This window comes from Felis catus, chromosome D1 (assembly GCF_018350175.1).
Source record: "Felis catus isolate Fca126 chromosome D1, F.catus_Fca126_mat1.0, whole genome shotgun sequence".
Lineage (NCBI taxonomy): Eukaryota > Metazoa > Chordata > Mammalia > Carnivora > Felidae > Felis > Felis catus.
In genome coordinates this window covers 105,548,710-105,572,295 of record NC_058377.1, presented here as the reverse complement: position 1 = coordinate 105,572,295, position 23,586 = coordinate 105,548,710, and the positions used below count along the sequence as shown (strand labels likewise).

General features: G+C 62.2%; 2 protein-coding genes across 7 annotated transcripts in view; both read right to left on the bottom strand.

Moving 5' to 3' along the window:
* The window catches only part of MYRF (myelin regulatory factor), a 33,787-nt gene extending 19,376 nt beyond the window's left edge, over window positions 1-14,411 (bottom strand). The window contains 3 exon segments of the mRNA XM_023239916.2: window positions 1,428-1,691; window positions 1,876-1,963; window positions 14,257-14,411. Of these exon segments, the coding sequence (XP_023095684.2) occupies window positions 1,428-1,691; window positions 1,876-1,963; window positions 14,257-14,302 (398 nt within the window). The 5' untranslated portion in view covers window positions 14,303-14,411.
* Window positions 14,412-19,070: 4,659 nt separating this feature from the next.
* DAGLA (diacylglycerol lipase alpha) overlaps window positions 19,071-23,586 on the bottom strand; it is a 62,711-nt gene continuing 58,195 nt past the window's right edge. For all 6 annotated transcript variants that reach the window (XM_023239911.2, XM_045039416.1, XM_045039414.1 and 3 more), the window contains one exon: window positions 19,071-22,683. In XM_023239911.2, coding sequence (XP_023095679.1) covers window positions 21,720-22,683 — 964 coding nt within the window. In that variant the 3' untranslated portion in view covers window positions 19,071-21,719. The remainder of the gene's footprint in view (window positions 22,684-23,586) is intronic.

The following is a 23,586-nucleotide window of genomic DNA, read 5'->3' as shown; positions in this document are numbered from 1 at the left end:
CTTTCCTCATAACTCTTCGTGGTGCTCATGAGTCCTCGATTTGGTGATTTATTGATTAACAACCCTCTCTCCAATCAGGCCGTGGGATCTACTACAGGAGGGACGTGTTTGTCTTGCCTGGCACCTAGAACAGGGCCCAGAAGGGGCAGGGGCAGGGGCAGGGGCAGGGAGAAGCCCTGGGTCCCTCCCTGGAGCAGCCCGGGCCACATGGTCTCTGTGCAGCTCTGGGCGAGCCCTTTCTCTCCCGGGACGAAGGGCCCCGGTGTGCCATTCGCATCCAGCTGAGGGGCAACAGATCTTTACCGCCAGACGAGCTGGTTTGGGGGTCCCCCCGGGAGCTGGTGCCTGGAGAGCGTTCATAAGCTTCCGCAAACAGAGCCACAGGGCACAGCGACAGGCACCCAGCAGGTGCTTATTACGCGTTAGTTCCCTTTCCTAGTCTTTGCCCTTCAGGGTCTGGGCATCGGGACAGGCTCGCGGCAGATGTCTGCCCTGCTGTGGCAAAAGCTAACCCCAAACACGGCAGCTCGCCTCCACTGCCTCCCTCGGCAAGCCAGGAGAGCTCCGGTCCCCCACCGCCCCCCACCCCCGCCCCGGCACGTCCCCCGTGCTTCCTCCCCGTATCTCCACAGTCCCGGAGGGGAAAGCATTTTGAACTCGTTCTACAGCAAAGACACTGAGGCCCTGACCGAGGCTGTGGGTCACCCAGCCAGAGGCTGGAAATGGTGGGGCTGAAGGAAGAGCCAGGCTGTGTGAATGGTGTCCCGCCCCCAGCACTCTACACATCGCCTACCCAAAGACAGGGTCCCCTGCTCCTGCGCCAGGCTGGGGAACCCAGAACTTTCTTCGAGCCCCTCTGCAGAACCCAGGAGACCCACGTTCCTGTCTGTCCTCACGAGAGTGTGTCTGTGGGCTGGCGGCCGCGTGCACACAGCCAGGTGACAGCCAGGCCCAGGCTGAGCCCCTGGGTCAGGCTGCTGGCGTGGACTCCTCGGAGAGAGGAGAGAACGGGCCTGGGAGGCTGGCTTGGGTCGGGGGAGCTTCAGGTACCATATCTGTGCCATCGGCCGACCCCCTGTGGCCGCAGTAGCTAAGTGCATGAGTGGATGGGCCTGGCCCAGTGAGGGGACTTTGTGTGCCCTGTGTGTGTACATGTGTGTGCTTGCGTGTATCAGTGGAGGTAAACAGCGGTGCCTCCAGGCTCACGCCCTCCCTCCCCTCTTGATGCAGCTGTCAGAGAATTTTCTAGCCCTCATCACTCCCCTGCTCAGGGTCCTCTGTGGCTGCCCAGCGCCTGAGAACAAAGCCGTGAGTCCCTCCTCAGCCACCTCACCTACCCACCCACAGGGCAGGCCTGGGCCAGCACCTCCCAGGCCCGAAGCCACTGCCCCCGCCCCCCACCCCCGTGAGCCTGGCCCCTCACTCACCCTGGGGCATAGGGAGCCTTGGGCTCTGCCTTGATGGGGGGCCCAGAACTCCCCAGAAAGGGCTTGGGAGCAGTGCCCATGGCATTGTTGTTGTTGCAGTTGAGCGGGGCGCTGTAGCTCGGGGCGGGGAGGGGGCCGTGGCGCCCCGGGGAGGGTCCGCCCCCAGAGGGGCTCAGGTGGTGGCCCCCGCTGGAGCCCGGGATGGCCGGCTGCCCGTGGGGGTAGGAGGCCGCACTGGCTGGAGCAGAGATGTCAGGGAAGCAGCTGTAGAAAAGGGAAGAAGCTCAGCGCCAGCCGGGCCCCCAACCCCTCCCCAGGCCGCCCCCCCCCTGCAGGGCAGCCGAGTCAGTGGATGGGAAAAGAGGGGGAGCAGGCTTCAGACACCTTCCAGGTGAAAGGCGGAGGCCAGAGGGCGGGGTGGGGCCAAGGCCGTCTCAGGGCCACTCACAGGTCAGAGGCATCCTCCTTGCTGATGTACTCCTCCAGGATGCTGGTGTCGATGTTGGAGGGCTCCAGGGCACCATTGATGTCGTGGCCTGCAGGGGAGGGGCAGAGGTGAGCCAAGGGAGGGGTCCAGCTGGGTCCTCCCCTCCAGCTCTCTGCAGGCTGGACCCCATATGCCCCCAGGCTCCTCCCCATCTGTGTATCTGATTTCGGGGGTGGCAGGTGGAGGGGGGAGAGTCCTTCAATGTCCACCGCCTGACGTCCCTCCAGGAGGCATCGCATTGGTGACACCTCCCCTCACCCACCAGGCTGCCTGGCATGTCCGAGGAGGGGAGGGGCCCAGAGCACAGACCTGGGACAGACCAGCCACTTCCTGTGACATGAGCAAGTCCCTCCTCTTGTCTGTAAAATGGGGTAACCGTCCTAAGGTGTTAGGGGGTGCTATGAGGAGGAAGCAAGGTACTTTCCTGAACTGAGTGCCAGCGGATGCCCACCACCCTTGATGACTGGACCCAGACTCGATGATTCTGTCCTGTCCTGCCCCCCTCCAGATGGCCCAGCTGGTGGGCATGGCTGGGCTGGACCACACATGGGCGGGGGGGGGGGGTCTATGGGGCCAGGGGAGCCTCTGTATCAAGCCCCAGCTGCAGATAGACAGGGAGTGGGGACTGGAATCTGAAGTGCCCAGCCCAGCCTCTTGTAGAGCTCATCACCCCCATAAACAGGGGCCGGGGGGCCTAGCCCTGCCCTGCTGTTCCAGAGGGCCCAGAGAGGCAGGGCTTGCCTGGGCTCACAGCAGGGAATGATGGCGGCCAGAGCTCTGTTCCTACACCACCCTCCCTCCTGGCCCCAGCCCCACAGAGGGGAGGGACTCACTGAAAAGGCACCCAGTGCTCTTGAGCATAAGCAAGAGAGGAGAGGGGGAGGCGCTGGCCTTTCCCCTCCCAGGGTCACCTTGCTGGGGGGGAGCAGGAGGGCGGGGTGATAAGGGGGCTGACGTAGGAGATGCGTCAACCCCGATAATGGAGGACGGCCCCACCCACACTGCTGACCTGGGCTGGCCAGCCCCACTGAGGCAGGAGATGCCCCTCCCACAGGCCCCTGGAGCCACGAGCCTGGGGTCTGCACTTCATGCCGAGCCCTGGGGACAGTTCAGGCAGATCCACGAACAATTCCCGGCCTTCTTCCTTCCCACTGCGTGACCTTGAGCAGGTCACATACCCTCTCTGAGCCTCAGTCTCCTCATTAGTAAAATGGGGCCATGAAAAGCTAACCTTCCACAGGGTCAAATATGAAACAAGTTAAGGTCTGTAAGGTGCCTGGCATATAATGGGTGCTCAGCAAACCGAGTGGCTGTCCTCACTTCCCAGTCCCCAGAGCCCTGGGGTCCCCAGGAGCCCCTGGCCCAGGCCCCTCCCTGGCCCCAGCCGGTATTTCAAGAATGCTGAGCCCCGCTTAGGTGATTAATGAGTGGCTAAGCCCTCCTAGGAGTCACGCGCTGCCTGGGACAGGCCCTCCTGCTGGCCCCCACCCCTGGCTCACCCAGCTGGGAACCAGGGACACCCAGCAAGCACTGCCAATGGCCATCCAGGGCCCTGTGCGGCCAGGGCACGCGAAGCTTCTCAACCTGGGAGTGACCAGTCTGCACATCAAGGTTCTAGAATGCCCGTCCACGCGCCAGCCCCCACCCCATCCTTCCCCGTTAACTGAAGATCCCGTTTATTGAATGCCTGCTGTATGCCAGGCACTTGTGGAACGAAGGACATTAATAATCACAGGAGTTTATTATATGAGAGCCATCCCGCGGCTTCTCTGTGTGCAGCGTTACTCTTAACCCTCCCGACCTGGAACGGTGATGATGGCAAAGGACAATGATAATGCCAGCGGCTCGTGCGGACCGAACGCCTACCGGGTCCCGGCACTGTCGGGTTTATCTACCAATCGTCCCTGCAGACTTAGCGTTACTGGCATCATTTCCTTTTTCAGGGAGGTCAAGTGTCTTGCCCAAGGCAGGGAGCAGGGAGGATTCAAACCCAGGCACAGGGGCCTGATTCCACGGCGGGGGGGGGGGGGGGGGGGGGGGGGGACGGTGTGGTTGGTGGTCACTGAGACTTCCTGGCCACCCTGGGCTGCCCCACCTGATGGACTGGGGGGTTCCTCAAGGGACGGGGAGGGAGGGGGCACTGAAGCGTGACCCCGGCCCTGGCTGCTGAAGTTGCAGGATTTTGAGACTGAACTTGGAATCTGCAGTGAATGATGGGGTGATGGAGTCATGGTGTTGCTCTTTATAATAGGCCAGGCGCCCTCCTCCCCCTCCTCTGGCCAGGAGAACTCCTAATCACCCCTAATCCTCCTGCCCACCTCCCTTGGGGTGGGGGGGGCCTCAGGCAGAGGCATCCTGGGAGACCCTAACGAGAACCAGATGTGGTTGAGGGGAGGAGAGACCCTCCCGTGCCAGGGGCCGGGAGGACCGGGAGGACAGAGGAGGGAGGAGGGAGCCACTGGGGCAGGGTGGGGGTGGGGGCTTGCCAGAGCCCAGAGACTCCTGAGGCCCCCAGGAACCCAGGAGAAAGACATCAGAATATCCTTGGGGGTCCCCGCCCTTTTCCCAGAAGGGCCCTGGAACACTCTGGAGCCAACAACAGATACCTGCCAGGCAGGAAGCTAAGGGAGTCCCCCTCCTGCGGATCCTAAGTCCTCCCTGGGGGATGGAGAGGCTGCCCAGGACCCCACCATCCGAAAGTGGCACCACCGGGTCCCAAACCAGCATCAAACCCTCCCACAACTTCCCACTGCTCGGGAAAACCAGAGCCCTCCTTGAGATCCAAGGCAGCCCCCACCCCCCCACTCTGCCTGCCGCCTACAGCCTCATCTCCTAACCCTGAAACCCTCTGCCTCTCTCCGGCCTGGGGCATTTGCACATACTGTTTCCTCTGCTGGAGGAAAGTGCATTCCTAAGCGCCCCTGAGGTTTGGGCTTAAATGTAAGTTCCTCCAGGAGGTCACCTCTGATTCCCTCTCTCTTGAGTGGCGGCCTCCTTTCTCCTGGGCTCCTTACTCTGCTGCCTAGTGCAGACCTCACAGGTGGGCAGAGGTCCGTCCACTGCCCACCCGCTGCCCACACTTTATACGGTTCACGTCTAAGTCCCAAAACAACCCTACAGGAGAGGTGGTTTCCTTGTTCTTCACCTTACGGATGAGGAAGCAGGCTCAGGAAGGAGAAGTGCCTTGCCCTTGGCCTACAGGCGTGGGACCTGGGATATGAGACCGGCCCTGCTCTGCCTCTCTGGGATATAAGCATCTAAGCATACAGTAGGCATGCAATAAACGTCCATGGAATGGGTGAGCAAAGTGGCAAGCGAGAACTAGATAGAACCAGGCCTGCCGGCCGCTGGGGACCTCTACCCGGCCGCGCTATGCTCAGGGTCCAGAGCTAGATGGTGGCGGTGGCGGGAGTGGGGGGGGGTGGCTCCAGGTACCGCCCCTGCCCTGCTGAGCTATGCGCCCCAGCTGCTTCTCATTAATTAGGCCCTTTATTACCTGCTTTTAACAGGAGCCAGACACTGCCCTGTCCCAGGAGGCTGGGAATAGGGACTATGGGGAAAAGACCCTCCCCTCTTCTCTCCTCCTCGATTTCAGGCCACCCAGCTGGGCAGAAGAACCGAGGGGATACAGGCCAGGTGCAGGATGAGGGTGTGGGGAGCCCAGGTGGTCTCCCACCCTGGACCCCTCCCTCTCCCCCCTCCTCCCGCTCATGACCACCCCCCCACCAGCTGTGGCCGCTGGCTGAGTCTCGGCCATTGTCCCAGGGAACGGGGGAGGGTGGGGACCCGGCACAGTGGGAGGCTTGTGCCCTGCCCACACCTCCCCCCCAGCCGTCAATGGGGCACTTGTCAATTCATGTCCCAAACATGGCGGAAATCCCGTCGGCCACGTGGCTGTGGGCAGGGGAGGCCAGGGCCTAAGGATGCTGGCCAGGCCTAGCTGATCAGAACCTGGGGCTGACAGGGGCCAAGACCCAAGCCTGTCCCCGCCATGCTCCTGAGGAGCGATCCCAGGCCTCTGAATCTGAGGGCACCCTGGCTCCAGGCGGATGCCTGGCAGCCGGGATGGCAAGGGGTCAGGGGACTGCTCACCCTAGCACCCCCATGATGCCCCAAGGGACTCCTAAGGTCAAGGAGGCCCAGCTGCTCATGTGGGTCCCCCTTCATTGTCTTGGACCCTTGGCAAGTGAGCTGACCTCCCTGAGTCTCAGCTCCCTTCTCTCTCAAGTGAAGCAGGGACCCCCGCATCACGGAATAGTCATGAGTCTTTGACGAGATGGTAGAAAAGCTCTTCCCTCCCGGAGGCCATTCCTCAAATATCATTCATTGTTGTTTCCATCTCTCTCGGGGCTCCCCTCTCCTCTCCTGCCCAGGCTGTACCCCTCTCCCCCCATGCCTCCCCTCCTAACTGCGTATCTGCTCCAGAGAGCCTCTGGGGGGGCCTCCAACTTCCTCCTGAGTCCCTCTGAACCATGACCCGTCCGCTGATATTCCGGTGCATACAGAGCCAAGTCCAGCCTCCAGACTTTGGCTCTAGCCCCCCACCTCCACCCCGGCGGGTTAGCCTTCTGTGACCGCCTGTCTGCCCCAGCAGCCCCTCCTCAATCACAGAGGGCCCCCAGTACTGTCACTTTATATCCCAATATTGACTAAGTTACTCAACATGCTCCAAACTAGTTCACTCTGGGACCGGGCACAGTAGGCTCTCACCTCCTTTGGTTTGAACTTTCTATCTTTATTAATATGATCAGTGATGAATACACTCACTGCTAGCCGTCCCCGCTTCAGGCTTCAACTTATGACCAGAGCCTTCTCACACGCAACGTCTTCAGGTCAGATGCTTGATTTTGCAAGCCACCCTTTGCATTTTGCATCAAGTCCCCGGTTAGCTTGGGGCTGAATGATAAGGATATGGCTCTTAAGCCACTGCCATCAGGTCCTTCGATCTGAGCCAAAGTTGCCTTTACTCCCTCTCAATTTCTTGCCAAAAAATGCAGAAGGGGACCTGGAATCTTTAGCTACCCTTGGGCTATAGCTATGTTCTCCCTTGGTCCCCACGGGCCACGGGCTACCACCCTGTCCTCAGGTCGACACAAGGCTCACAGTCCCAAGATGCTCCCAAGCCAGGTCCAACAGAACTGAGCCCAGAAGCTGCAACCTGTTCTATGTATGGGAACCCACACTGGTCCCCAGGGATCTTCAGTTTGCTCTGGGGACCCCCAGCCCTGAGTCTACAGGGCCAAGTTAGCTCCCACCCGATGGCCCCATCCCTCTCCCACAGGGACCAGGGCCGGCAGGCTGGGGAGGGCCCTCCCCACAGAAGCAGAGTGGAGACCCTGCAGCTTGGGGGGAAGGCCAGTGACCCACGTCCATCTGTATTCACACACCAGCACGTCCCACACACAGGTGTGTGCCCAAGGGCCCAGTGGCGCACACATGATCACGTACAGACACACACGCACGCACACACACGCACACACACACACACACGGGGGCTTACCCTTCTCATACTGACACACACGTGCACACGCCGGCAGGCTCCACATGTGCATTCATTCATCCATTCCAACGATCAATGAGCATATATCATGTGTCAGGCACAGTGCTTGGCTCTGGTATGATAATGAACAAAACAAAACCTCCTGCCCACAAGGAGCTGACATTCTGGAGGCAGAGTCAGATGACTGGATGGGTAAAAACCCGTAGCATTTAGAAGGTGACAAACGCTATGGAGAAAATAAAGCGGAGGGAGGGGGTTGGGATGGCAGGAGGGCGGGGATGCGCTGCAATTTTAAATAGGACAGTCAGGGACGGCCTCGCTGAAAAGAGCTAGGAAGGTGGTGAGCCACGTGGACATCTGAGGAGAGCATTCCGGGCCATAGGGAGCCAGTGCAAAGGCCCTGAGGCATGAGCATGCCTGTGCATGTTCACATACTAGCACATTTCCCAGACTTGAACACGGGTGCACACAAGCGCTCACTGACCCAATGGCAGGCCCAGGCCAACCCCCCTCCCGATCAGGTCTAGCTGGAACCAGATCCAAAAGAGCCAACTCAGTGTCACAGACTCCCAGCTGCCCCCTCCCTTCCCCCAGGCCACAGACCGCCCGGGGGAGAACCACAGAGTGGGGAAGACAGCTCAGGGACTGAGATGGCGAAGAGGGCAGTGAGAGAAGGCCCCAAGGGAGCAAGGGTCCCCAAACTCCATGGAGGGACAGAGGCTGTGGCCATACAGTGTGAGGGCTGGAGAGCCCTAGGTCCGACAGAGACAGGGTTTTCCCGCTGATGCAGGCTGGAGGCAGGCGGAGGACAGGACGCGCTGGAGCAGCCATATGCCAGGCCAGGGGAGGCTCTGGACCCCACTGCCCCCATCCCAGCCGGCGTCGTGCCCTTCCCTCCCCTCCCCCTCCAGGCCTTGGCCGTGGGGTCTCACGGCTTGCGTCACACAGCCTTGACCGGATGCGTGAGGACTCTGAGGGCCCTAGAGGTCAAGCGGCTGAATGGAAGTCACCTCGCCCGGCCACTGGCAGTGGGTCAGGGACCTCAGCTCTGGAGGACAGCCTCCTGACCCAGGATCCCGCTTCTGCCCTGCTGCGGCCACCCCGAGCGAGCCTGACCCGTCTCCTTCCTCTCCTGCCTCGGCACCTCCGTCTCAGAAATAAGAGGGCACCGCTCCACTCCCACAGAGCCCCAGGACTCCCGGGGAAGCAGCTTATGCAAAAACCTCCGGCCTGGGTGCGGCAGGCAAAGACAAAGGACAGTCAGCCCCTTCTCCATCCCCCCCCACCCCTCCCTGCCAGCCCAAGGCCCAAGTTCCCCATCTCCGAGATGCAGGGTGGGGCCCCAGCTGGAGGCTGGAAGGAGCGCCAGACCTGCACGAAGCTGGGTCCCTGCGTGCAGAGTGCATTCAACGAGGCTGGAAGATGCGGCCCAGAACGGGTGAGGGGCTTTCCCCAAAGCACACAGCGCCAGCCACAGGCCCCGGCCCAAGGTGGGGCACCGACCTACGCCCGCGCGTGAATCGACAAATCCTCAAAGTGGGGAGCAGAATACCTACAGTGAGCCTGTCGAACTCGGCTGGGCAAGCCCCTTGGGACAAGAATCGCAAGCCAGGCTGCCGCGGTCCCCACAGAAACCCTGAGCAGTGGGTAGTGTGACCCCAAGTGCATTCCCATTTTAAGGATGAGAAAGTGGAGGCACAAAGAAGTGCGGTGACAAGCCCAGGAGAAGGGCGGTGGGCAGGCAGCGGAGCCAGCGACAGACCCTGGCAGCGCCCCCCTCCAGTGAGTGCATCAGGCCATCACACCACCCAACACCTGCCCCTAACCCTGGGGGCTACCCACACCCAGGAGCAGCGGGGGCTGAAGACTTTCATAGGGGAGGCGAGGTCCCCCCCATACACACCCAGGCTGTGAGGGAAACTGAGGCCCAAAAGAGGGGGCCGTGATGAGGAAGAAGGTGGAAGAAAGGGCAGGGAGCCTGGGTAGGGCAGGGCCACCCCCGGTTAATGATCCAGTTAATGATTTCTGCTCCCCGTTCTTATCAGAGGGCAAAGTCCAAGGGCAGCAGCCAATCAGAGTCCTGCCGGGCTGTTACCCAGCAGCCTCAGCTGCCAGAACCCCCTAGTCCTGCCGTTGGGAGTCAGGGAGTGGGGGCCAGGTCCCTAGGAGGAGGCTGTTCTGTCCAGAGACACCTGTCTTTCCCCCAGATACTCTGGCCCTGCCTGAGACCCCAAGGGACACTCTGCCAAGTCCCCAGACTCAGGAGAGGCCCTGAGGCAAGCAGGTTGGGAAAGTCCTGCTTCTCTCCCCACCCCCCCCACACCTCCCCCCCCCCACACTGACCCCAGGCCCTCCCAGAGAGCTGGCGTCCTGGGGTGCACCCCCCACCCGCCTTTGTTCACATAGCCATCGTGGCCTTTAATGACCCTGAGAACATTTCCTGCCCTCTCCCTTGCCGGGCCCATGTGGCCCCGCACTGGGTGTTGGGGACACGGGGATGAGTCAGACCCCCCACTATTTATTTCCCCTCTGGTTGGACTCAGGGGCTGGGGAGGTAGGGCTGGGGCGGGACTCCTTCAGAGGGCTCCAGGGAGACTCAGAAGGCACCCCATCTCATATTCTTGACAATCAGGGGTCCGGCTGCCTCCCCCATCCACCTCCTCCCTGGTGCACTACAGAGACAGACAGACAGACAGACAGGCTGATATGGGGCGCAGCGCCACACAATGACACATCCCACCTCTGCCCCAGACTCCTGTTGAGGGTGGGCGTCCTTGCCCAAAAGTCGTCAGGTGGCCTTCCCCCGTGGCCTCCTCCTGCCCTCTGGAGGCAGAGATGCTGGTCCCCACAGGAAGGCCACCCTTCCTCCCCCAAGGCCCTGGGGGCAGAGGAGAGAGTGGGGGGGTGGTCCTTGGTATCAGCTCTGCTTAATGCTGGCTAACTCCCTCCTCTCGGAGCTGCAGTCTTGGCCCCGGGGAAAGGGGACCCGTGCCAGCCCCTCCCTCAAGAGGCTTTCAGATCAGGACCCTGGTGCTCTGGGGGGCTGTGGGGAGCCCAGCCGCCCCCACCCCCTGTGCATCGGGAGTCCACAAGTTTGTCTCTGTTCGGTGGCTAAAAAGAACCTCGTTGGGGGGCACCTGGGTGGCTCAGTTGGCTAAGCGTCGGCCTCTTGGTTTCGGCTCAGGTCATGATCTCACAGTTTGTGAGTTTGAGCCCCACATCGGGCTCTGCGCTGACCGCGCGGAGCCTCCTTGGGATTCTCTCTGTCCCTCTCTCTCTGCCCCTCCCCCGCTCGCTGTCTCTGTCTCTCTCTCTCAAAAATAAATAAATAAAAACTTAAAAAAAAAAAAAGAACCTTATCGGAAGCCCCTGCTCTGGTCCAATCCACCTGCCTACTCCAGGAGAGGACATGAGACCAAAGAAGGGAAGTCACCGGCCCAAGCCGCCCATCGGGCCTTGAAGGAGTGGAGACCCAGCCTCCCACCTCCAGCCCTTGTGGGGCTCTAGAGGCCGAGTGGAGGTCCCCCAGCCTTACAAAGGTCTTTTCAGCACCTCCTGGAAGCCCAGTTCCCCTCAGTCTGTAAGGCTTCCTCCACAGCACCTGTGTTTTGGGGCCGGGCAGGTGGCGGACGGGGGGGGGGGGGGGGCGGGATGTGCCCCTGGAACCAGACTTCGGCACCCTCCACCTTGTATGCTCAAAAACATCCCTCCTTCCCAGGGCTGGGAGACAAGGCTCAGCAGATCTGAAAGTATCATCAAGACCTTCCCTGCCACCCCCTCCTGTCTGGCAGATGAGGAAAAGGGGCGCAGAGAGGGTGAGAGCTCAGCACAGGGTCACAGAGCTCTCAGCGGCAGGGGCCGAGTTGGCCCCAGAGCCTCTAAGGTTCTATCGGGACCTGCTGATGCTGTCTTGGCCCTGTCCCTGACTAGGTTCTGGGAACCCAAGGCCCCACCCGATCAGGATGAGAGGAATATACCTGCCAAGGCGACGCTGTTACCTGCCGGGACCCAGTGCATCCTGCCTGGAGGGTCCCCTCTCTGCAAGGCCCTGTGCCCGCCGATCCGGGCGGCCGTAGCCTCCTTCTAGGGGATTAGCAGGGCGGTCACGGGGGCCCGGCTGTACCAGCCTGGAGGGGCCGCCCCGTCCCAGCCTCCCACCCGAGGCCCAAAGCGCCTTAGCCCCCCAGCCCACCACCCTGGGGTGGGGCACAGCCTGGCTCACGGCACAGGGCAGGACCCAGGACATGTGCTGGGTGTTCCTAGAGAGGGGCGATGTCAGACAAGGGGTCTCGACAGGCCCCTGCCCTTCAGCAAAGCCCTTTTCCAGCCCAGAGCTGAAGGCACAGACCCTGCCCGTCGCGCCCACTGTCCACAGAGAGTGACCAAGGCCAAGAGAGGACCAGGATGAGAACTCAGGTTTCAGCCCCAAGTGCGAGAGTTCAGGAACGACATACCCACATGCTCGACACTCACTTGCTTTCACACTCACACTCACGAGCACACTCGGGCCTGTCCCCCACGCACCATGGAACACCTGATCCCTGCCAGGCTTTCCCCTCCCAAGTGGCCAGGGAGAGTCCTAACCCTTAGCACCCGCCCACCTTCCCCCCCATCTCAGGCTCTGGGAACACTTCTCTGGCCCCTGGCTCCCTCCACCCACCTCAGCGGGCAGCCCCACACCCCCCCCCCCCCCCCGCTCCCCACAGACATTCTTGAGTCTCCTCTTATCTCTCCGGAGGGAGCAGCACAGCCTCCCTGCCAGGCCGGCCGCATGGCTGAGCTGTGGCGTCAGCCCCCACCCCCCACCCACGGCCAGGAAGGAAAGTTTGGCTCAGGAGGTGGGGAGCCTGGGCCAGCGGGGCCCACCCCTCTGCCTGGGGCACGGGGTCCTGTAGGAAGCAATGGGGGGGGGGCTGGCCCATGGGTCATCCAGGGTATCTAGCCGGCTCAGGGCACCCCCAAAACAATCCCCCCAAGCAAGGAGCAATGTCCCTTTCCTGCTTCCCCAGGGGCCTCCAGCCCCCTTGAGGGTTCATAAAGGATGAACAGCATCTAGAGAGAACAAGTCACCTGGGAGGTGACTGCCTAGGACCCTCAAGTGGCCCAACCACCTCAGGATCAACCATTTAACCTAGTCCAAGCCTGATTTCTTGGGGTCCGGGTCTGCTGGGGTGTCCACAGCCCTGAAGCGAGGAGGCCCGGGGCTAGGGATGTCCTCACCGACTCAGCAAGCAGGAGTGGACAAAGGCTGCTACCCCCCAAGTCACAGGAGGGAGACGCTAAGGCAAAGAAAGGCCTTCCTCTCTCCCTCCTGGACACCAAAGGTATCAGGGTACGAGGCTTGAACCTCGGGCCACGATTCGCGGCTCTGCAGCCAGACGGCCCCAGCACCGTGGTGCCCCGTGGACCACCCCACCCCCAGAGGCAGGTTCCCACTGAGGAGGATGTGGGCTTAGGGACTGGAGAGAGGGCAGGGACAGATGCTTGGCTACCCGAGTTGGTGGCGAGGAGCACAAGGTCTGGCTAGATGTTCCCGTGAGGGTCTGAGAAGCAGAGTGGGCTGGGAGATGTCAGCCTGCACCTCTGCCTCCTCCTCCCACGCTGTCCCATCCCTCCTGAATCCAGCACCCTGGAGGAGGGGGACAGACCTGGAGGAGGGGCAGAGGCTACTCAGGAAGAGGGGAGGACAGTCTGGTTAGATGCAGGAGCAGATCTCCAAAACCACAGTGGGGGGGGGGGGGTGGGCAGGGAGCAGGGGTAGAAGAAAATACTGTAGGGTGTGTGTAGATCCCAGCCCCGCGGAGGGTACTATCAGGGTCGAGGCGAGGGGGTGAGGTCACTCCTGGGGTGGGGAGCAACGGCCAGAGGAGGCAGGGCTCCAGGGACAGGTGTGGGTGAAACAGCCCCGAGGAATCTCAGAGGGCCGGCAGGATGCAATTCACAACTTTGGGAGGGTCTCAGGGCGCAGAGGTGGCTGGCGGCAGGGATGCCGACTTCAAGAAGGTTCTAGCCCCCGGAAAGCCTTTGGGGGTGGGGGGAATCCAGCCCACGGAGGAATGTTGGGGAGGGGTTCCAAGCCCCGGGCAGGGGAGGGGTAGCTGCTTCAATGGGAATTTCAGCCTTGCGGGAGAGAGCAGCCTTGCAGGAAGCGGCTGACAGTCTTGAAGGGGGTCCTAGTCTCAGAGAAGCACAGTGGGGAGGTCTCAGCTCCTAGGAGTCAGGCTGGGGGTAGGGTGTCCGCTTGAATGGGACACAGGGGCCTGAATCTCTAGGCAGGGGGCCCAGACTCTGGAAGGCATGCTGGGGGCTGGGGTACCAGCCTAAGAGGCATGGAAGATCCTGGAAGGCATCCTGGGGTTCCCGCCTCAAACGGGGTCTGGGAGTCTGAGTCTGTACGCGGTTCCAGGGAAGCACAGTAAAGGGTCCCCAAACTCGGGAAGGGCACTGGGGGTGGGAAGTGTCAGATTTTAGGGGGCGGGGGATTGCAGATCCTGGGAGGCATTTAGAAGGAAGGAACAAGCATGGAAGGGGAGGCAGCTTCAAGGAAGTTGTGCGCTGCGGGGGGCAGGGAGGGGGTGCCCAACTTTGGTGGAGGTGGGCAGTAACCTCCAGGAGACTCCCAGCCCCGGGAGCCAGCGCGGCAGGCTGGTGCCAGCCTGGGGGGGTTGGGGAGGGGGGCGCCCGGCCCAGAGGAGGCATCCTGGGGAGTCCCGGCGTGGTGGAAGCATAGTCGGGGGTCCCGGGCCCCGGAGGGATCGGCCCGGGGGTTCCCAGCGCGAGGCGGGTCGCCGTCCTCCCCCCCCCCGCCGCCCCCCCCCACCCCCCCAACCCCGGTCCCTCACCTTCGAAAAAGCGCTGCAGCGCCTCCGTCTCGTCCACCACCTCCATGTCCGGCCTGCCCGGCGCGCACTCCGCCCCGGCCCCGCTACAGCCCGGCCCGGGGGCGCGGCATCGCCGGCGCGGCCCGCGCGACAGTCCCGGCTCGGCTCCGGCTGCGGTCCCTCCCGGCCCGCCTCCGCGCTCGCCCCTCGCGCGGCCCTGGCCCGGCCCCCGCCCGCCCCCCGCGCCCCGCCCGCCGCGCCCTGCGCCCCCTGCCGGCCAGACCCGCGCTGCAGCCCCGCGGCCGGGCGAGCCGCGGGGTCCTACCGGGGTTGGGGGGCGCGTGCGGGCCGGGCAGGGGCGGGGGGGGGGGGGGGCCGCGGCCACGCCCTGACCCGTAGTCCCCGCCCTCCCCTTGGGCAGGGGAGGGTAGCAGGATTCTGAACCTTAGTCTCAGAGCAAACCTCAGAAGGCACCCCCTTTCCTCCCCTTGCCCACCCCCACCTCAGCAAGAACACCAACCCACATCCGGTGAGCACTGTGTCAGACTCGCAGTCGGGACGTCACAGGTGTCAGTTACCTCGTTTGACCCTCTCAGGTGTCCCACCAAGGAGATACGGTTATGTGCCTTTTCCAGATGAGGAAACTGAGGCTCAGTGATGCTCAGGACTGTCGGAGGAAGCGCTGCCCTGTGTAACTTTTCCGTGACGATGGAAACGTTCCCTGCCTTGTCCAGCGTATGGAAGCCACTGGCCACATGTGGCTCCTGAGCGCTTGGGATGTGGCTAGGGAGGCTGAGGAACTGCCTTTTCCGCTTTATTTCATTTCAAGCAGGTCAGATTCGTTTTTGTTTTTGTTTTTAATGTTTATTTACTATTTTTGAGAGAGAGAGAGAGAGAGTGTGTGAGCGGGGGAGGGACAGAAGGAGAGGGAGACAGAATCCGAAGCAGGCTCCGGGCTCTGAGCTGTCAGCACAAAGCCCGATGCCGGGCTCGAACTCATGAACTGTGAGATCTTGACCTGAACGGAAGTCAGATGCTTAACCGACCGGAGCGAGGAGTTCAAATTTAAATGACCGTGTGTGGCTACGGTGTTGGACAGCACAGATCTAAAGATTTCAAGGTAATTGGGGTCAAGGGCAGCATTCAGAGCCAGATCCTGGCTGACCTGGAACACGGCCTCTCAGTCACTGTTTCCCTGTGTGCTGGTGTGAGGCCCGAAGGTTCTACCTCCTAAACCCACCATCCCCGTCTCTCTGTCTCCACTTCAGGGGCACCTCCTCGTCTCTGTTCTGCCCAACTGCACCGCCTCTCCCCTCAGTGATGGGCTCCAGAACCTCCCAAACCACTCTTTTGGATCATGTTGTTCCTTTGCCAAAATCAGTAGTTTCCTCTTGCGTTCAAAACAGTAGCTAAACCTCTTGTCCTGCTTCCTGAGGCCTCGTACGATCTGCCCCAGCCTACACCACTGCCCTCAGCTCCTGCTCTTCTCTCCACCGAAGCCTCCTTGCCATCACTCGAACACGCCAGGCACGCCTCTGCCCCGCGTGCTGTTCCACCTGTCTATGATGCTTGTCCCCACACGACTGGTTCCTTCTCAGGAGTCAGGTCTTGGCTCGGTCATCACATCTCTGACCACCTTACCTAAAGCAGTTCCCCCTACCTACCTTTCTTTCTCACCGTGTACAAGACTTTTACTTAGTTTTTGTGATTAATTACCCTTCTTGCTGTAGATTGGAAGCTCTGTGAGGGTAAGAGATTTTTCTCGCTCGGTCACCGCTCTAGCTCCAACGCCAAGAAACACTACCTGGGACACAGTGCGGGCTCGGTAGACGTACGTGGAACGAATGTAGGATGATGGCGTCTTCCAACTGCGGAACACCGCTGACGCTTTGGAAGCCGAGAATTGTGGCATCTCGGACCCAGCGCACGGTCTCACGACGGAGTGGAGTTGCCCATAGCCTCCTGGGATCCTCAGATCCGGCAAGTCAGAGCTGGGAAACCGATCCCACCGACCACCGTTTGACAGACGGAGGGAGGGACCCACCCCAGGGGGGTAACCCTAACCCCAGGGGGCAGTTGGAGACGCCAGCCCAGCCAGCCGAGCGCGCCCCACGCTGATGGCCCCCCAGACGAGCGTGGGGGGACACGAGCCGGGCTGCTCAGTGGGCATGGGCGTGGGAAACTGCTCCCACCCAGGCAGCCCTCCCCATCCTCGGGGGCCAGCCATGGGGGAGGGGCGGCCGGTGCCAGAGCCCCAGATGTGGCCCAGTCAGCAGGCCCGCGGTGGCCCACCGAGGAGGGTCAATGCCACGACAGTTCTGGGGCTGGGGGAGGGGGCGCCCAGGCCGGCGGACGCCTCACAATGAGGTTTTGTCCCTGCGGGGGCCGCTCTCCGAGCTGTTGCTCTTAGATATATAGAATGGGATCTTGCTGGAGGCCCCAGCTGTGTGTGCTGACCCGGACTCCCCCCGCAGGGGCCGGGCTGCGAAGGGGGGAGAGGGCCACACTGAGATGCTTATTCTTTTCCAGTTGATACACCCCAGAGGTTTTTCTCCCTCTGCAGCCTCCCTTAAGACAATTGTTATTCTCTGCCCTGCCCCCTCCCCCACCCGGGCAGGCCTGCCTGCGGACAAAGTAGGCACCCGCCTACGCCATGTGATTTTTGAACAAGAATTGATTTTAGGAGTCGCCCGGGGACCAGCTGGAAAGCCGGCTCCTTTCGAAGCCTCCACCTACCCACAGGTCCTTCCGCCCTATTCCACGTGGCGCTGAAATGTCCACCGTCTGAGGGCCATCGTGGTGAGCTGAGCGTGGTCCTCGTATTGGTCCTCAAAGGAGTGGGATATGCACATGTCGTCCCCGCCACCCTGACGCCTCAGGTTGGGTTGTTAAGCCTCTGGGGGTAGCCTTGAAGCTGGTTCCCATCTCTGGGCTGGGGGAGAGGAGGGGCTTAAGTCCCCGACTCCAGGGCTGAGCCGGAAGTCCATGCCGCCACCCCCCAACTCCATAATGAAGTTGGGGTCCAAGCCTGGCTGGGGCAGGGCGGTAGCTAGGGGCTGGTGAGGGAGCTCAAGGGAATCTTGCGTGACCGGGGCTTTGAGGGAGCCATCCATAGAGATGAGTCCCCATCCGCCAAGCCGTTTTAACGAGTGAGCAACCGATTTATTTTTCATCCCGGGCCCAGCAGACGCAGCTGATCCCTGCAGCCATCTCCGCCATCCTCCAAGGCCTGCCCTCCGGTCCTTGGAGGACTCGTCTGTAAATCAGCCTATTATTCCCGCTTCACAGTGTGTAGGTGAAAAGCCGGGGGAGTGATCAATACATGTTGCTTTCCTCCACTCCAGCTCACTTCCCTCGGCCCTTGAGTGGCCGCAGGGCTGGCAGGAGGCAGCACTGGGGAGAGGGAGCTACAGACTTGAGGGGCACTGGCGTAACAGAGTAGCGGGGCCCCGAGGCCAGCCCAGGAGCCGGGGGGCCGGGGACTCATCAGCTAGCCAGATGGCCAGGCCTCCCTACTGCAGGAGTCCTGATGGCCCCCATGGGCTCATACAGCCCTGGCATCTGCCCATTTTACAGAGGAAGAGAGGAAGGCCCAGGGTATGTGGGAATGTAGCGTCAGTGAGGCCGGGGGGTGAGAGAGGTCAGGGGAGCCCTGCAGGACATTCGTTCTCCCACCTCCCTCCCAGCTGAGACGGAAGGGGCTGGCCACAGGGCCTGAGTGGGGATGGGGGGCACAGCGCCGCCCCAGCCCTTCCCCATTCCATCCTCTGTGTGACCTTGGGCAAGTCACAGAACCTCTCTGGCCCTCTGTGTCTTCTGCTTCTGCACTAATTGGATAGGATAATTTGCAAACTCAGACTGTACAGTGGGAAGAGCCTCTGAAAACCACACAGGTGAGGGTGGAGGCCAGAGTCCTCAGCCAGGAGGCCTGAATTCTGGTCCTAGATCTGTCCCCACAGCCTGAATCACCTTAAGCACGACTTGGCGCTTATCAAGCCTCAGCTTCCACTTCTGTCCAAAGAGGCTGGGGTTGGAAGAAAGGCACTGCTCCATCACCTTCCCCCAAACTTCACCAAGCAGGGTCACTCTGGACTCCGGGGTGAGAGGGTGGGCAGTGTAGGAAAGGGAAGGTCAAGGTCAGGTCAGAGCTTGGCCGGGTCAGTGCCTGGGCCGCACTGTGCCATCGCCCTGCGGCTGGCTGGAGGAACAGCGCCACCTGCCGTGTGGAGGAGGCAGGTCAGGCCTGGTGCCGGCGGGAGGCCCCACTCACCCAGGCCCTGCAGCCGCTCCCCAGGCCTCAGTGTCCCCAGGATGGGCTGGGGTCCCTGGGGTTCCCTGAGTGCGCCTGGCTGGGTATTGTGCACCCTGCTGAGGAAGCACTCAGCAAAGATTTCCAGTGGCCCTTGCATTTAGGTGCTACCCTGCTGGTGTCGGGGGGGCGGGGGGGGTGTTGGAGTTAGTGGCCTCCTCTCTCTGTTCTAGTTCTCAGTATCGGGGGGAAGGCGTGGGAACTGTCAGACCAGCCTGGTGCCCCACATGCCGGCTCTGTGGTCTCTTACGCTCTCTGAGCCCCAGACCCCTCGGGGAGGAGAAAGGGACTGCCGAGTCCCAACTTTCAAGGCCCTAATGGGGCCATGAACTCGGATCCCCTGGGAAGACTTTCACATGGGCAGGGCTCGACAAAGGCCTGCCCCCATTCGCGTGGGGCTTCGAGTGGCTTCTGTCCCTCTGAATGTGGTCCTAGACCAGGGCATCGACAGCAGTGAGAGCCCGTCTCAGAGCCCCCCCACCCCCATCCCCATCTGCTGGGAAGACAGCACTCAAGGCAACGAGGGTGCTTCTACATCCAGTTTATACACAGCTCTATACAATATACAGAAACCTTTATATACAGATATATTTATAGAATAAGCTATATTAATTTGTCTCTCCTTTTTACAGCAATATTAGTTTGGATCTTTCATACAGTAAGTACAAAAAGTCGTGGGGGCATGGCACGTACAGTGCCTGAGTGTCTGTGGGGCCCAGCTGCTCGCTACCGATTGCATATGGAGGTCGCCCAGGCCCCTGGGAGGACAGGCCCGCTCGAGGCTGGGAAAGCTTGTGCTGCAGTCTGGGGGACAGAGGGGGAGTGGGTCTGAGCCTAGCTGGGCCGAGGGGGGTGGCTCAGACCCCCCAAGTGCGGTGTCGGGAGGAGGGGAGAGGTGTGCAGCAGGCCCATCCTGCAGGGGTGCGGTGGGGAGGGGGCGGGTGCGGGGTGGGCTGACCCTGGGGCCTCCAGGGCTGAGTCCGAGCCTGCCCCAGCCCCAAGTCTGTAACCTTTGTGTGGCTGCGGGCTTGGGGGTGGGGGGTCTGTCCCTGATGGCTCAGTCCTGGGCGTGGGTGGGGACCACGCCCCCTTAGAGGTCCCAGGGCCACCCTGGCAGAGGAGGAATTAAAAGGCCAGACACCAAGTCTCTCCCTGCAATTGGCTGAGGTGCTTGTTGGAACTTTACTCTGATTTACGATTTGTTTTTTTGTTTTTTAAACTCTAAGAGCTACTGATTCCATTTTGTTTCTGCGCTGGGCCCAGGCTATGCCAGCAGCGGGCCTGCAGCGGGGGGTGGGGGGGTGGGGGAGTGTCCTGGAGTCTTGGGTGAGGGTGGGTGTCAGAGAGGGAGGGAGGCCCAGCTCCCAGGTCTCTGTTTCCATCCGTCAGGGTGGGCAGGGGTCCTAGGGCAGTGTCCAGGCCAGTCCCAGCTGTGTGTGGGACCAGGGTCAGGACGCAGGCCCCAGATACGAGTCATCATGAGATGAGGGTGTGGGGTGGGGGGTCTTGGTCAGGGGAGTGCGTCTAGCAGCCCCAGAGAGGCCGTGGGGGGCCAGAGTGGGGGAGTATGCCTCCGAGGAGACGAAGGCACAAGCGGGCAGTCAGCGTCTGGGCACACATCAGTTTTCCAAACCGGGGATCAGAGCAGCAGGTAGGACACATCTGAGACCGAGCCCGTCCTGTGCGCCGCAACCCCCCCCCACCCCCCCGCCCCGGGCACGGGCACGGGCCCCCATCGCAGTCACTGGCTGTGTTCTTAGCAGGCTGGGAAAGTGGCAGGGCAGGTAGGGTGGGGCGGGGGACCCAGCAGCCCCTTCCTCAGGAGCGCCACACACTTCATGCACATGCACACACGCGCCACGCCAGCTCGGACCTTCCCCCACTGGGCTTCTGGGGAAAGGCCGGCCTCCACCTCCCTGTGGTTCCCCAACCCAGCAGGGAAGGAACCCCCCTCAGGTGTGGGCTGGGGAGGCCTCCAGTAACCCAGGACAGCCCCAGAGCCCCTGGCCCTCCTGCACCTCCTTTAGTCGGGTCCCACAATACCCTGCTCTTGGCCTTGCTTCCTGCCGACAGAACATTGATGGGGGGGGGGGGGGTGGGGCAGGGAGTAGGGAAGAAAACCCCGCTGCCAGGAAGGAGCTCAGGCCAGTGAAGAGGGGGGCTGGGGGGGTGGGTGGGTGGAGGCATGTCTGGTTTCAGATCCCAGGGCCCGAGGCTGCCTAGGCGTGGGGGCGAGGTGATATAAAGGGGCTACACGGAGCCCTCAAAGGAAGGGGGATTTGGGTGCCCTCCTTCTTCCCAGGGCACTGACTCTGCAGCCAGGGGTGGTCACACCTGTGCCCTCCACCCTTTGAGTGGCCAGGATCCCTGGGGGTAGAAGGCAAGCCAGGAACTAATGGGCAGACAGGGCAGGCCAGGGTGCCCAGGACCCACTGCCAGAGGGATCGGCATGAGGGGCACGGAGCAGAGAAGCGGCAGTCTTGATCCCACCCTCCTCCAGGCCTCTCCAGGCCCCTCCAGGCTCCATGGCTGCCTTGGGCTCTGCGGAGCCTGGCCTTCCTCCTTTCCCTGCTCAGAACACACGACGGGGGAGAGGGGGGCTTGCAAGCCCAGGAAACATCCCGAGCCCAGCCCAGCGGCTTCTGTAAACATACACAGCACTGCGGGCCACCTTGGTGTGGGGTCACCCCAGGGGGCTGGCCAGCAGGCACCAGATCTGGGGGGTGGCCAGGGCAGATGCCAGCCTGGACCACACACGTGAATATGTGGGGAGAGGGCTGCTCTCCATCTGGGCCCTGGGAGAGCAGCCAGAGGGCAGTGATGGGGAGTCAGCATGCCCACTGCCGGTCCTGGAATAGGGGGTGCCGGGATGCCCTGTGGGGGACAGGCAGGCCGAGAGGGCAGAGCGCTGCCCTGCCCACCGGGCCGGCTGCCCCAGGCTCCCCCCTGCATCACACCCCTCCCCAATCTGGAGGACCCAGATCCCAGCCGCCTGGTGGTCCTAAGCTGAGGTAGGGACGTGGACCCCCAGCTCAGCAGCAGTGCCCCGTGCCTGAGGCTAAACCGGCCCCTGGGGGCCTCTCCTCAAAGCGGCCTGGCCCTGGGGGCAGCCACCAGGAGCCCGGGGGGCCACCTACTCTGGCCTGGGCCTCAGCCGGCAGCCACGCCTGGGGTGCTAGCGAGCCGAGATGACCAGGTCGTCCTGCTTGGCGGGGCTGGCCCCTCGGCCGGTGGGGGTAGAAGTCCGGATCTTGTCCACTGCCAGGCACTCCTGGCTGCTGAGACCCGTGGGCGACAGGTCCATGGGCTCCCCCGAGGAGCTGAGCGGGAAAGAGGGCGAGAGTGAGATGCCCGAGGAGGGGTCGGCCGAGCCGGCAAACAGCCTCGGGGGCTTGGGCACCAGGTTGGGCTCGAACTGGGCGCGGAGCAGGATCTCCTGCTGGCTGGGGGACTTGGGGCCCTCGGCGTAGTCGCTGGTGGGGCTCTCGGGCACCACCATGCAGTAGAGGTCCTGGAAGGAGCTGCTCTTACTGTCCAGGTTGAAGAGGCTGTCGATGAACTCGGCGAACTCCAGCACCTGAGGGCTGGGCGAGTCCCCCAGGCGCCCATTGTGCAGCGCGAGCTCGGCCCCCGGGGCCACCCCGCCGCCGTCGCCGCCGCCGCCCCCCTCCTCCTCCTCGTTGGCCGCCGCGCTGGGGGGCCGCTCCGGGGTGACGCCCCCGCTGCCCAGGGCCGCCTCCAGGGGCTGCGTGTCCTGGGAGTGCTTGGACAGGCTGTCGGCCGCCAGCAGCTCGGTGCGCGAGCTCAGGGACGGGTTCTCCTCCGGGATGGCGGGGTCGATGTAGAAGAGGTGGCCCTCGTCGCGCTCCAGCACGGCGTGGAGGCTGGGTGAGCCGCGGATGCTGCGGAAGCCTGACGAACGGCGCGAGTCGAAGCTGTACAGGGACTCGGTGTCTGACAGGCTCTCCATGGTGGCCAGCGGCGCCCGCCGTGCCTGCAGCTCCGCCGCCAGCCGCTCCTGGGTGGACAGCAGCAGCAGCTCCACGGGGTCCTGGCGGGCCGCTGCGGCCGCGGCCACCGGGGACAGCAGCCGCCCCTCGGAGAAGCCCTCCAGGCTCACCTCGGACTGGGACTTGCTCCTACAGAGGGGAGGGCGGGGCAGGGAGGGGCGTGAGAGTCAGGAGGGGCAGAGACTCCTCCCACTCGCTCCGGGCGGGAGGGAACTCGGGGAGGAGAGGAGGGGAAAGTCAATTTCGCGGTTGTTGAACGGCCCGGGGCAGGGACCCTTATTTTTTTTCTTAAGTTCTTTTTTATTTATTTCTTAAAAGGGCTTTTTAAAAGTTTATTTTGAGAGCGAGCGAGAGAGCGCACAAGGAGGTGAGGGGCAGAAGGAAGGAGAGACAGAATCCCAAGCAAGGAGCCGTATGTGGGGCTTAAACTCAAGAACCGAACCGCGAGATCATGACCTGAGCCTTGATCAAGAGTCCGACCCTTAACCTACTGAGCCGCCCAGGCGCCCCAGGGACCCTTACTTACTTATTTATTTATGTTCATTTATTTTGACAGAGCGAGTGAGCAGGGGCAGGGCAGGGGGAGAGAGAGAGAGAGAGAGAGAGAGAGAGAGAGAGAAAGAGACAGAGAGACAGAGAGAGACAGAGACAGAGACAGAGAGAGAAGAGGAGACAGAGGATCCGAAGCAGGCTCCACACTGTCAGCTCAGAGCCTGATGTGGGCCTTGAACTCACAAACCGTGAGATCATGACCCGAGCCGAAATCAAGAGTCGGAGGCTTAACCGACTGAAACACCCAGGCGCCCCAGGGACCGTTGTTTTTTAAAAACAACTCCTGTTTGGCTGATGCTGTGGGTAGGGAGCCCTGAAGGCCTAAGGCCCCTGCTGGGAGCACTGCTGGGGCACCTTGTACCTGTGGGTAGCCTGAGACTCAGAGAGACTGGCTGCCCCAGGTCACTCATGAGGCAATGGTGGGAGGGGGAAGAGGGAAGGGGGGAGGGGAAAGGGGGAAGCGGGGAGGGGGAAGGGGTA